Source organism: Ornithorhynchus anatinus, chromosome X1 (genome assembly GCF_004115215.2).
Source record: "Ornithorhynchus anatinus isolate Pmale09 chromosome X1, mOrnAna1.pri.v4, whole genome shotgun sequence".
Classification (NCBI taxonomy): domain Eukaryota; kingdom Metazoa; phylum Chordata; class Mammalia; order Monotremata; family Ornithorhynchidae; genus Ornithorhynchus; species Ornithorhynchus anatinus.
In genome coordinates, this window is record NC_041749.1 from 94,038,130 (window position 1) to 94,051,749 (window position 13,620).

At 42.8% G+C, this 13,620-nt stretch overlaps 1 protein-coding gene across 2 annotated transcripts in view; it reads right to left on the reverse strand.

Annotated features, from left to right (window-relative positions):
* GRM7 (glutamate metabotropic receptor 7) overlaps positions 1–13,620 on the reverse strand; it is a 780,988-nt gene that overhangs the window by 317,369 nt on the left and 449,999 nt on the right. For both annotated transcript variants that reach the window (XM_029052142.2, XM_029052141.2), the window contains exon 5: positions 11,271–11,411. In XM_029052142.2, coding sequence (XP_028907975.1) covers positions 11,271–11,411 — 141 coding nt within the window. The remainder of the gene's footprint in view (positions 1–11,270; positions 11,412–13,620) is intronic.

The window sequence follows — 13,620 nt, forward strand, 5'->3', positions numbered from 1 at the left end:
CCCTCAACTGTAAAATGGGGATTGAGAGAGTGAGCCCTACGTGGGATGGAGACTGTGTCCAAATCGATTTGCTTATATCCACCCCAGAATTTATTACAGGGTCTGGAACACAGTAAGGGCTTAACAAATGCCATTATTATTATTAGTATTATTATTATTAAATAAGGGGTGTCCTAGGGCTGACTTAGAACTCTCAGACCCCCTGCCCATTCCACCATCCCAAACCTTTTACAAAGTGCTAGAGATGTTAGATTTTCCATCCTAACCATTAGAATGGATGTCGACAATCACAATTTGTCTAAGTAATGGTATTTAGTAATGGCATTTATTAAGCGCTTACTAGGTGCCAAGCACTGTTCTAGGCACTAGGGTAGATTCAAGGTAATGAGGTTGGACACAATCCCTGTCCCATGTGGGGCTCACAGTCTCATTCCCCATTTTCCAGATGAGGTAACTGAGGTACAGAGAAATGAAGTGATTTGCCCAAAATCACACAGCAGACAAGTGGCGGAGCCAGGATTAGAACCCATGATCTTCTAACTCCTAGGCCTATGCTCCATCCATTAGGCCATGCTGCTTCTTGTCAAGATATAAAATATTCTTTAAGGGGAACTCAACGTGAGCAAAAACTCCAAATATTTCTCCATGGGGGACACCATTTTTTCAAGGCATGCTGTAGTCCTGAAACCTAGTGCAGTTATTTCTCTACCTTCTCATTCAATGATTTTGAGCAACTACCCTTTAAGACCTCTTTAAATCACTACAGCATTCCTAAATCATCCTCTGGAGGGTGGTCTAGGGTTAAATAATAATAATACCTGTGTTGTTTACTGAGCACTTGCTCTGTGTTAGGCACTGTACAAGCACTGGGGTGGATACAAGCAAATCGGGTTGGACACAGTCTCTGTCCCATGTGGGCCTCACAGTCTCAAATCCTATTTTACAGATGAGGTAACTGAGGCACAGAGAAGTGAAGTGACTTGCCCAAGGTCACACAGCAGACAATTGGTGGAGTTGGGATTAGAACTCATGACCTCTGACTCCCAACCCCATGCTCTTGCCCTTAGGCCATGCTGCTTCTCTAAAGGATCAGCTACACTAATGTTGGAAAAGGAAACGGCCAGTTTACTTTATGAGGATGGGAAGCAGCATGACCTAGTGTATAGAAACTATTTCACACCAAATGGAACTAATTTAGGCTAAATTAAAGAAGGTTTGGGGTACCTTCCCGAGGACAGATGAACGATGATGTCTCAGTGGGGTTGCTCAGACACGTCTAATTGTGCTTTTTGTTAAGCACTCAACCTGTGCCAAGCACTGTACTAAGCGCTGGGATAAGTATAAGAAAATGAAGCTGGGCACAGACCCTGTCCCTTATGGAGCTCTCAGTCTAAGGGGGAGGGAGAACAAGTATTGAATCTCCATTTTATGGGAAGCAGTGTTGCCTAGTGGATAGAGCACAGGCCTGGAAGTCAGAAGGACCTGAGTTCTAATACCAGCTCCACCACTTATCTGGTGTGTGATCTTGGGCAAGTCACTTCACTTCTCTGTGCCTCAGTTAACTTATCTGTAAAATGAGGATGAAAACTGTGAGCCCCACGTGGGACAGCCTCATTACCTTGTGTCTACCTCAGTGCTTAGAACAGTGCTTGGCACACAGTAAGTGCTTAACAAATACCATCATCATCATCATCATCACCATCATGGGGATGAAAACTGTGAGCCCCATGTGGGACAGGGACTGTGTCCAACCCGTTTAGCAGCGTGGCGCAGTGGAAAGAGCACGGGCTTTGGAGTCAGGGCTCATGAGTTCGAATCCCAGCTCTGCCACTTGTCAGCTGTGTGACTGTGGGCAAGTCACTTAACTTCTCTGTGCCTCAGTTCCCTCATCTGTAAAATGGGGATTAAGACTGTGAGCCCCATGTGGGACAACCTGATTCCCCTGTGTCTACCCCAGCGCTTAGAACAGTGCTCTGCACATAGTAAGCGCTTAACAAATACCAACATTATTATCTATCCCAGGGCTTAGTACAGTGCTTTACAAATAGCACTTAATGGATACCATCCTTTTTATTATTATTACTTTACAGATGAGGAAGCAGGCAAATGGCAGAGCCATGATAAAAATCCCAATTCTCTGGCTCCCTGGTCTGTGCTCTTACCACAGGCCATGCTGGTTCTGAACTGTAGTGTGCTTGAAGCGATAAGAACATGATAAGTGATAAGTGATAGGAGCAAAAGTAATGCTATTATTAGGTCAGACCAAGGGTCCATTCATTCATTCATTCAATCATATTTATTAAGTGCTCACTGTGTGCAAAGCACTGTTCTAAGCACTTGGGAGAGTACAATATAATAGACACTTTCTTGCCCAAAATGAGCTCACATTCTAGAGGGGAAGATAGACATTCATATACATAAATAAATAGATAAGTAAATACATTACAAAAGCACACATATGTGTCATGGGGATGGGAAGGAGAATGAATGAAGGAGTAAGAGTGGCACAGAGGGAGTGGGAAAAGAGGAGAGAAGGGCCTAGACAAGGAAGGCTTCTTGGAGATGTGTCTTCAATAAGGCTTTAAAGTGGGGTAGAGCAATTATCTGTCCATGAGGAGCGAGGGTGTTCCAGGTCAGAGGTAGGATGTGGGCGAGAGGTCAGCGGTGAGATAGACGGGATCGAGGTACAGTGAGAAGGTTAGCATTAGAGGAGTGAAGTGTGCGGGCTGGGTTGTAATAGGAGAGTAGCGAGCTGAGGTAGGAGGGGGCAAGGTAATTAAGTGCCTTAAAGCCAATGATGAGGAATTTTTGTTTGATGCGAAGGTGGATCGGCAACCAGTAGAGCTTCTTGAAGAGTGGGGAAACAGTGCTGAAAAATATTCAGCACAGAATGCTGGATATGACTATGGCAGCAGGATGCTTGAAGGAACAGTGGTGACGGCTACCTTCGTTGACATCCATCCATTGCTTCCACTGCCCTATTTGACAATCCTAACTCTTTTCCTCCTACCACTCTATGTTACCCTCTTGTCACCCTTCATGGACCATCCCTTCATTAATTTATTTGTTTTTGTCCTTTTCTCCTTTAAGATCACAGACACTTCTGGAAAGGATCAAACAATTTACTTTGTCTGTAACATCGCACCTATTATTCACCATGCCTATTATAGTACTCTCCACACAGTGGGTATACAGTTAATGTTGCCAGCTTCCAGTGGCAAAGGCTCTGGGCTTGCTAGGAATGTGCAGCCCAAGTAAATAAATTCAAAAATGCCTTTGGTACAGTTTCTTCAATTACGGGTTATTAAATTGCATCACCATTCCAAAAGTGTTCGTGTTTGCCAACAGACGGTGCTGTGGGCTGCTCTGTGAGCAGGTTCTGGAGCTGAAGCAGCACAGGAGGATCAACCCCAGCTGTATGCATGTGTGTCAAGACCACTTAAGCTGCATTTGATTACATTCCTGGGTTTGGTGATTTAGTTAGAGCACTGGTGTCAATTGAAACACGCTTTCTCTGCCATTCTGTCATATTTATGTGCATAGAACTTTTTTTCTTTGTACTGTTCATTATGTTCAAACTCAATTTTTGATGTTTAGCACCCTGTAAACTGCTCTGCACACAGTAGGCTCTCAATTTTCTTCTGCAATTTACTGAGGGAGGGAAGTTGAGGTGAGGTAAGAGTAGGGCGGGGATCCCCCATGTGGATGGGATAGAAAGAGACTAGGAGAAGCTGAACATGGCACTATTGCTAATATGACAGACCGTGTTCACGGGGAGCTGGGAGCCATGGTAGCTGAGTGCCAGGCAGGGTATCATTATACCTTCCCTTATGAAAATAATTTTAAAACAAATAGTTTCTAGGGGATGAAATACAAGACAAAGGAGTGACTGATCTGGTCCCAAAACTGGCTCTTTGACATCATCTGTAATCCAAAGCAAAGTCCAAAAAGAGAGATCTGTCATTTAATATCAATCACAGAAGGACAGATAACCCTTTTAAGTCTGGCAGTACCGGTTGCTGTTGGTACAGGAGAAAAATCAGTAAGAACTAAAATCTGGAAATATTTTGACATCCAACCAGAGAATCTTAGAAATGATATCAATCTATCAATCAATGGTTTTTATTGAGTGGTAATTGTGTTTACCTCAATGTACTTAAGCACTTGGGAGAATACAACAGAAGAGAGAAGCAGCATGGCCTAGTGGAAAGGGCATGGGCCTGGGAGTCGGAAAGACCTGGGTTCTAATCCCAGCTCTGCCACCTGTCTGCTGTGGGACCTAGGACAAGTCACTTCACTTCTCTGTCCTTTGGTTACATCATCTGTAAAATGGGGATTCAGACTGTGAGCCCTGTGTGGGACAGTAAGCGCTCAATAAATACAACTGACTGAGTGAATGAATAAATGACAGGGGCCATGTCCAACCTGATTAACTTGTATCTACTGCAGTGCTTAGTACAGTGCCTGGCACATAGCATTTAACAAGTAACATAAGGATAAAAAAAATGGAGTTGGGAGGCACAATCCCCCCCTTTGAGAAGGGGTTTACAATCTAGAGGGGGAGAAAGACATTAAAATGGATCATGGGTGGGGAAGAAACTGAGTATATCAATATGTATGTAAGTGTTGTGGGGGTGGGGAGTTGCATTCGGCTAAGTGCTTCGGGAGTACAGACTCAAGTGCATGGGTGATGTAGTAGAGAGGGAAAATAGGAATGTGAAATAAGAGATTAGTGAGAGAAGGCTTCCCAGAGGAGAATTTTAATGAGGCTTTGAGAAAATTCCCAAGCACAAGTTTGTCCTCTGAAATAGTCTACAAAATTTCAATAGAGATTTAACATAATTAGAAGGGGTGATGAAAGCACAGTTCAAATAATTGATCAAGGACTTAAAGTACTATGGTATTATGATTTACTAAGAAATACCATAATAAAACCATCATATCTCAGTGGATCAACAAAAGGAGAACAATGTACATTTGTTCATACCACTCTTTGAAGAACAACGTAGCCTTGAGAAATTCCATCTCTATTCTCAGTTTAAATTGTTCTGTTTTTGCTTAGCAACATGCTTCCAGTGAATTTTCGAAACAGATCCCCAGTGTGAACTGACTTATTTATGCCAAAGATAGAGCCAAGTGTTACAGGTGGTTGCCTTCCAGAGTGAGCTAAGCGATCCCTCCAAATACAACCTGAAAATTGTAATGAAATCTTCTTGCCTGACAGATTCAAATGTAAGACATAAATGGTTCCTAATTTTCTAAAGAGTTTTACTTATTGCATGAATAACTCTGCTTTCAGGTTATTTTTTTACATTGAATTGTCAAAATGACCTTAATTTGGGGTCTGCCTATACAAATGTGTATCACACTTTTAAGGACCCTTGACAGCCCAAAATTCACCAACTTATGTAAGGAGCTCAGGTAAAGGTAATGCTTTCCACTATGGTAGACACAAATGTGGACATGATGTTAGTACTCAGAGGGAAATCACGATGGCACTCAACCTCCTATAGGGTACTTTATAGCAAAATAATGAGGGCAATGAAAAATGGAGAATCAGCATTGCTTAGTGGAAAGAGCATGGGCTTGGGAGTCTAAGGTCGTGGGTTCTAATCCTGCCTCTGCTACTTGTCAGCTGTGTGACTCTGGGCAACTCACTTAACTTCTCTGTGCTTCAGTTACCTCATCTGTTAAAATGGGGATGAAGACTGTGAGTCCCACATGGGACAACCTGATTACCTTGTATCTACCCCAGCACTCAGAACAGTGCTTGGCACATAGTAAGCATTTAACTTATACCATCATTCTTCTTCTTATTATTATTATTAAAATAGTGCCCAGAATCCCCAAAGTCGTACAGTAGACAAATGACAGAGGTGGGATTAGAAAACAGGTCCTTGTGACTCCCAAGACTGTACTCTATCCACTAAGTCACGTTGTGTCCTGGCGTAAGTCACTTTATTTCTCTAGGCTTCAGTTACCTCATAAAATGGGGATTAAGAGTGTGAGCCCCATATGAAACCGGGACTGTGTCCAACCTGCTTAATTTATATCTGCTCCAGTGCTTAGAACAGTGCTTGGCATACAGTAAGCACTCAATAAATATGATTTAATGAATATCATTATGTATTATTATATTCATAATTTCCCTGGGAAGTAGAGTGAGGCATGTAATATGCTCCCCATTTATACAGATAGAGAAACTGAGGCACGGCAAGGCTAAGTGATCTGTCAGAGGTCACAACAGTTGGTCTGTAGTAAAGCTGGGACTAGAACCCAAATCTTCCATTCCTAGATCTGTGCTTTTTCAAGTAGGCCCCATTGTCTTCCTATGGCCATTATGAAAATATTCGACATGATTGTACTAAGGACTAGTGGACAGAGTACGGGCCTGGGAGTCAGAAGGACCTGATTTCTAATCCCTGCTCTGCCCTTGCCTGCTGAGTGACCGAGGGGAAGTCAGTTAATTTCTCTGTGCCTCACTTATCTGTAAAATGGGGATTAAAGCTGTGAGCCACATGTGGGACAGGGGCTGCGTCCAACCTGATTAGCTTGTATCTACCCCAGCGCTTAGTAAAGTGCCTGGCATATAGTAAGTGCTTAACAAATACCATTAAAAAAAGAATGTGCTTGTTTCAAAGCCAAGTGTTCAATCAGAGTATTGCAAGGACAAAAGTGCAAATAACTTGTAAGAAAATCTGCATTTGGACTTCATTCTGTCTGACAATCAGTCTTTTTTCATGCTCATCATGTTCTTGGAATTGAGAGTATTTGTCTTGGAAACAGAAACATGAAAGACAAAATGCAACTAAATTCTGCCACTGGCACTTGAAATATTTCATTTTCATTGCTTTTGGTCCTGGAAATTGCATTGAACACCTATAAAAGTGGAATCAATTCATAATGGCTAACATAGGAAGTGTAGAGAGTACACTAGAAATTAACAACCAGCATTTAACATCCCCTAAATTGAGGTCTATATCTCCTTTAGTCGGTCATAATTTTTATTGGGCACCTACTTTGTGCACTGCTCTAAACCCTTGGAAAAGTACAGTAAATAGGTATGATCCCTGTAAGAATAATAATAACAATGGCAATGTGGTATTGATTAATCACTTAATATGTGTCAACCACTGTACTAAGTGTTGGTGTAAATAGAAGATAATCAGGTTGGATGTAGTCCCTATACCACATGGGGCTCACAGTCCAAGTATAATCCAGCAGAAGAGACAGACATTTAAATAAATCACAGACAGGAGGAAGAAGTCCTATGAGCAATTGTAAATACAAGGCTATGGCTTCTGAGCCACCAGAAGAGGTTGTTGGGAGATCATAAGAGTTGAAGTGGCAAGTGGGAGATATAGCCTGGGGAGAGTAAAGATTAATCATGGAGGGCCTCTTGGAGGAGATATGCTTTCGGAAGGGCTTTGAAGATGGAGAGAGTAATGATCTGCTGAATGTGAACAGGAAGGATGGTCCAGACAGGAAGGGGAGTGTGAGCAGGAGAAAGTAGAATGAAGACCAGGTTAAGTTGACAGAACCGAAGAAAGTGAGCTGGGGTGTAGTGGGCTAAGAGCAGGAAAAAGTAGGAGAAAGCTGAGTGAGTGCTTTAAAGCCAATGGTCAGGAAGGGACAACCATTAAAGGTATTTTTGGTGTGGGGAGTGTGGAGTCATATGTACATGGTGCTTTAGAAAAGTGATCTGTCAGCAGAGTGAAGTATGGACTAGAGCAGAAAGAGACTAGAAGCAGTGAGGAGGAAGAAGCCATAATAATCAATTAATCATGAGAAGCACCATAGCCTACTGGATAGGTCATGGGCCTGGGAGTCAGAAGGTCCTGGGTTCTAATCCCAGCTCCTTCATTTGTCTGCTGTGTGACCTTGAGCAAGCCACTTCAATTATCTGTGCCTGAATTTCCTCAACTGTAAAATGATGATTCAATACCTGTTCCTTCTACTTAGATTATGAGCCCTATGTGGACCAGGGACCGTATCCAACCTGATTAACTTGTATCAGAGAGACTGGGGTTCAATTTCCCAATGTGGAGAAAAATGAATTTTCATTTTCCCTCTAATCAGTAAGCTCCTTAAGGCCAGGGAACATGTCTATCAAATCTGTTATATTATACTCTCCCAGGTGCTTACTACAGTGCTCTGCACACAGTAAGCACTTAATAAATATGACTGTTAGATTGGCAGAGTGATGGTCTGTTGGCTATGAAGGGACAGGGAGTTGCAGGAAAGAGGAAGGACTTGGGCAAGGGGTCAGCAGTGATACAGACAAGAATAAGGTATGTTGAGTAGGTTGGCATTAGAGGAGCAAAGTGAGAATGCTGGATTATAGTGAAATCAGCAAGGTGAGGTAGGAAGGGGCAAGGTGAGTCAGTGCTTTAAAGCTGATGTTTAGAGTTTCCATTTGATGTGGAAGTGGTGGGCAACCACTGGAGGATGATGAGAAGTGGGGAGGCATGAACTGAACTTTACTTTTTTTTTTTTTACAAAAATGTTCTGGGAAGCAGAGTCAAGTTGGCCTGGAGTGGGGAGGGACAAGAGGCAAGGAGGTCAGTCAAGCCAGGGTAAGACAAGTGCCGTGAAAGTGCAGATCCAGGAAATGTTGTAGATGAAGCAGCAAATGAAAAGGAAACAGTCAAAATGATAAAATGGTGCTGGTTCACCAATGGTCAAAAGATGCCCTTTTGAATTTTCAGGTTCATTAGATGCTTATCTTTAGTAATGGTCAAAAATTGGAAAAAATAAACAAATATATATGTGAAGAAGCATCAGAACAGTCACCAAAATGGAAGCCTTGTGTAGAAAATACACTATCTTAACAACACTGGTTAAAAATGACCAATTAGCTTCCTCAGCTATCCAATGTTAATCAATCAATAGTATTTATTGAGCACATTCTGAATGTAGAGCATTGTACTAAGCGCTTGGGAGAGTACAAAACAATAGAGTTGTTAGAAACATTCCCTGCCCACAACAGGCTTGCAATCTAGAGCAAGGGCAACACAGAGAGGAGTGGGAGAAGAGGAAATGAGGGCTTAGTTGGGAAATGCCTCTTTGAAGAGATATGCTTTTAACAAGACTTTGAATGTGGGAAGAGCAATTGTTGTCAGATATGAAGAGGGAGGGAATTCCAAGCCAGAGGCAGGATCTAGGCTAGAGGTTGGTGGTGAGATAGATGAGAATGAAGTATAGTAAGTATGTTGGTATTAGAAGAGCGAATGGGTGGGCTGGGTTTTAGTAAGGAGGTAAGGTAGGAGGGGAAAGGTGATGGAGTGCTTTAAAGCCTATGGTTAGGAATTTCTGTGTGATGCAGAGGTGGATGGGCAACCACAAGAGGATATTGAGGAGTGGAGAGATATGAACTGAACGTTTTTGCAGAAAAATGATCCGGGCAGTAGAGTGAAGTAAGGATTGAAGTGAGAAGAGACAGAGTCAGCAAGGAGGCTGATGCAGTAATCCAGGAGGGATAGGATAAGTGCTTGGATTTATCTGGTAGCAGTTTGGATGGAGAGGAAAGGGTAGATTTTAGTGATGTTGCGAAGGTTGAACTGACAGGATTTGGTGACGGATTGTATACATGGGTTTAATGGGAGAGATGAGTTCAGGATAATGCCAAGCTTACAGGGTTGTGAGACAGGGAGGATTGTGGAGACTCGTAATATCCCGGCTAGACTACTGTGTCAGCCTTCTCTCTGATCTCCCTTCCTCCTCTCTTACCCCACTCCAGTCTATTCTTCACTCTGCTGCCTGGCTCATCTTCCTGCAGAAACGCTCTGGGCATGTCACTCCCCTTCTTGAAAACCTCCAGTGGTTACCTATCAACCTCCGCAAAAAACAAAAACTTCTCTAGGCTTCAAGGCTCTCCATCACCTTACCCCTTCCTACCTCTCCTCCCTTCTCTCTTTCTACTGCCCACCCCACATGCTCCGCTCCTCTGCCGCCCACCTCGTCACCATCCCTGGGTCTCGCCTATCCCGCCATCGACCCCTGGGCCACGTCCTCCCGCGATCCTGGAATGACCTCCCTCCTCACCTCCGACAATCTAATTCTCTTCCCCTCTTCAAATCCCTACTTAAAGCTCACCTCCTCCAAGAGGTCTTCCCAGACTGAGCTCCCCTTTTCCCTCTGCTCCCTCTAACCGCCCCCCCACTTCTCCGCAGTTAAGTCCTCTTCTCCCCCCTTTCCCTCTGCTCCTCCCCCTCTCCCGTCCCATCCCCTCAGCACTGTACTCGTCCGCTCAACTGTATATATCTTCAACACCCTATTTATTTTGTTTAATGAGATGTACATCATCCTGATTCTATTTATTTGCCATTGTTTTAATGAGATGTTCTTCCCCTTGACTCTATTTATTGCCATTGTTCTTGTCTGCCTGTCTCCCCCGATTAGACTGTAAGCCCGACAAAGGGCAGGGACTGTCTTTATCTGTTGCCGATTTGTACATTCCAAGCACTTAGTACAGTGCTCTGCACATAGAAAGTGCTCAATAAATACTATTGAATGAATGAATGAATGAATGAATGAATGGTCTTTTCTACAGTAACAGGAAAGGGGACAAGACAAGGTTTGGGTGGGAAAATGAGGAGTTCTGTTCTGGACATTTTAAGTATGGGATGTCGGGCCATCCAAATAGAGATATCCTGAAGGCAGAAGGAAATGTGAGAGTGCAGAGGAGAGAATACCTTGCACAGAATGTCATTCACAGGTTATTTTGAAATATTTAAGCAAAATTACATGTAAAACCAAATGTGTTCTTGGAAATACATTTTAAATTCAGGATGGTTCACTTCATTCAGGGTCTATTTAGTCATATGGAATTATGGGTACAGTGAATCACAATGCTTTGCCATAACACTAAAACTTTGGCTAGAATAGTAAATCAGTTTCTAATGTGGTGTTGCCAGATATTTGAGCCGAGGTGCAAAAGACTCCATCTTCTTGGCTAGAACGGGAGCTAATGTTTATCAGGATTTTCTCTTAAAAAAACTTTCAAAGCTAGATGACCTCTTCTGAATTCATGGATTCAATGGAAGATTTAAATTACTGTTCGATGGACAGACAGAAAAGAATATATCTTTGTCTTTCTATTTCTCTTGGCATGCAAGACTTATGTTCCTGTCCCATTTTCTGAACAATCTAGTAAAATTCAATTTATTATTTCAATTTACCTCCAACCAAGCTTCCTTCTGTCAGCTATTCATACATTTCAATGCAGGCCACGTAGAGTAGCATGAGAAGGACAAAGAGAATCCAATTACCTGTGCATTTGCGATCCGTATCTTCTTTTTTTGACCCGCTAATCGTCAACTTGCAATTGAAGTTTTCCTCCCAATATTCTGCAAACCACACATTTCTTCTGTTATTCTCAAGGGTCCGGGATGTAAAGTATGTATCAAACCCTAAATAGAATGGAATTGAAAGGTCAACTCATGTAGGGCTTTAGGGGAACATCTGAAAATAGAGATATCATTTGTAGTTTTATTTTAAGATCACAATGTGTTTTTTCATGACAATCAAAAAAAAAAATGGAACAAATAAAAAGAGCATATCTTCCTCAATCTAAAGGTTTTATAGCTAAATCACTAATGCAATGTCAACCATGAAAAATTGGTGTAGTCTACTAGCGTCAATTTCAAAATGAAATCTGAGGCATTGACTTCATGGTCACAACTAACAAAAATGATTATAATGCACCTTGAAAATGGAAAATACTATGTTAGTGATAAATAGTCAAAGTAACCTTGGCCACCCTCTAATACATTAATGTGGCCATGACAAATTCCTGATCAATGGCTATATTGAAACCTCTCATTTTACAGAATACGTGTACGTCAATAACTTGAAACATTTCTATTAGCAGTGCTACGCAGGTTTGTCTCTCATTCAGGGGTGGATGATTCATTTTGCTCCAGGACAGCTTGGTGTGGAGGGAAGCAGTCATGAGCTGTTATCCTGCTGACATCAATTCTAGTTTCACATCCCCTCCATCTCATCATTGGCTGTTTGAGCCACCTGCAGACACTGGAGGCTGAATATAGTTATGCTTGAAGGGGGCTGGAAAAATTTCCCAAAGCCTGAGCACAGGTCAGGGAATCATTTCCAGGCAACTACCCCTTCTTCTTCCCAGATAAGTGTGAACCTGTGCCTTGATGATTAGCTTTTGGGTTAGAGATTGCCATCCCAGATAGAGCAAATGGGACTTTCACACCAAAAGCTACAATCTGAGCTGCTTGTCAATTCCAAAGTCAGACTCCAACTGTGGAATGGATTCACCAGATAATAATAATTGTGAGATTTGGAAGTTCTCACTAAGTGCCGAACACTGAGGTTGTTTCAATAGAACTGTACCTATTAAGGTCTGTCTGCACTAGATTGTAAGCTCCTTGAAGGAAGCAATCCTGACTACCATCGTATTGTACTCTTCCAAGTGCTCTGCCCAGAGTAAGGACTCAATAAAGTCCATTAATTGATTACTGATGAAGACAAAAAGCAGAATACTGTGAGCCTTTAATGCCAACAATGGAAGAAAACTCCACCCTGCATATCCAATTTGAGAAACTGCTTCAGGGGCTGGCAGGGAGTGGGGATTTGAGTTTTGTGGAAAGCAAAGAAAAGCGATGGAATTAGCAGCTGGTCAGAGGCAGGATTTGGTGACAGAGGCCTTGGGAAAGCCTTTAAGGGAGAGGTCAGAGACTCTCTACCCTCTCAGGATTGCACTGGAGAGTTTCCAGTACTCTACCAGTCTCGGGATATGGGAGGGAGAGTCAAACTAAGGTATACCCATTCCATTCCTAGCTTGGGCAGTGGAAAGTGAGTGGAAGGCATTCTGCTACAAGTCAAAGCTCAACTGTTCTGGGCAGTAGCAGTCTGGGACAGAGTCAAGGGCAGAGATTCAAGTTTACTGCATGGAAGAAGGCAATGGTAAACAACTTCCATATTTTTACCTAGAAAACTAGAATCCATGGACACATCTCTCCCAGAATGCCCCACCTCCATCTGTAATCGCTCTGGTAGTGTATCCATAGATTCGCTATGGGTGGGAGACAACTTGGCAGCATAAGACAAGAAAAATGTTCTCCCACTGGCAGAAATCTGGCTATGTTGCTAGAATGAAAATTTCCTGAGGTGAGGGATCATCATTTAACTCTAGTGTACTCTCCGAAGTGCTCGATAAATACCACTGATTGACTGATTGTTACCCAGAATGAGAGAAATCCAAAAGGTGAGGTGAGAGTATGTCAGGGAAGAACAGCCATCTTCAACTGTTCGGTCTGCAATGGTTTCTTCTCACTGCCTTCAAACTTACCCATCCTAAAAAAACCCTCCCTCGACCCCACAACTCCCTCCAGTTATCACCCCATCTCCCTCCTACCCTTCCTCTCCAAACTCCTCGAGGAGTCATCTACACCTGCTGTCTCAAATTCCTCTCCTCCAAGCCTCTCTGGACCCCCTCCAAACTGGCTTCTGTTCCCTTCACTCCACTGAAACCGCCCTCTCAAACGTCACCAACGATCTCCCTCCTGACAAATCCAACAGTTTCTACTCCATCCTAATCTTCCTTGACCTCTCAGCTGCCTTTGACACTATGGACCACCCCTGGAAAGTTAT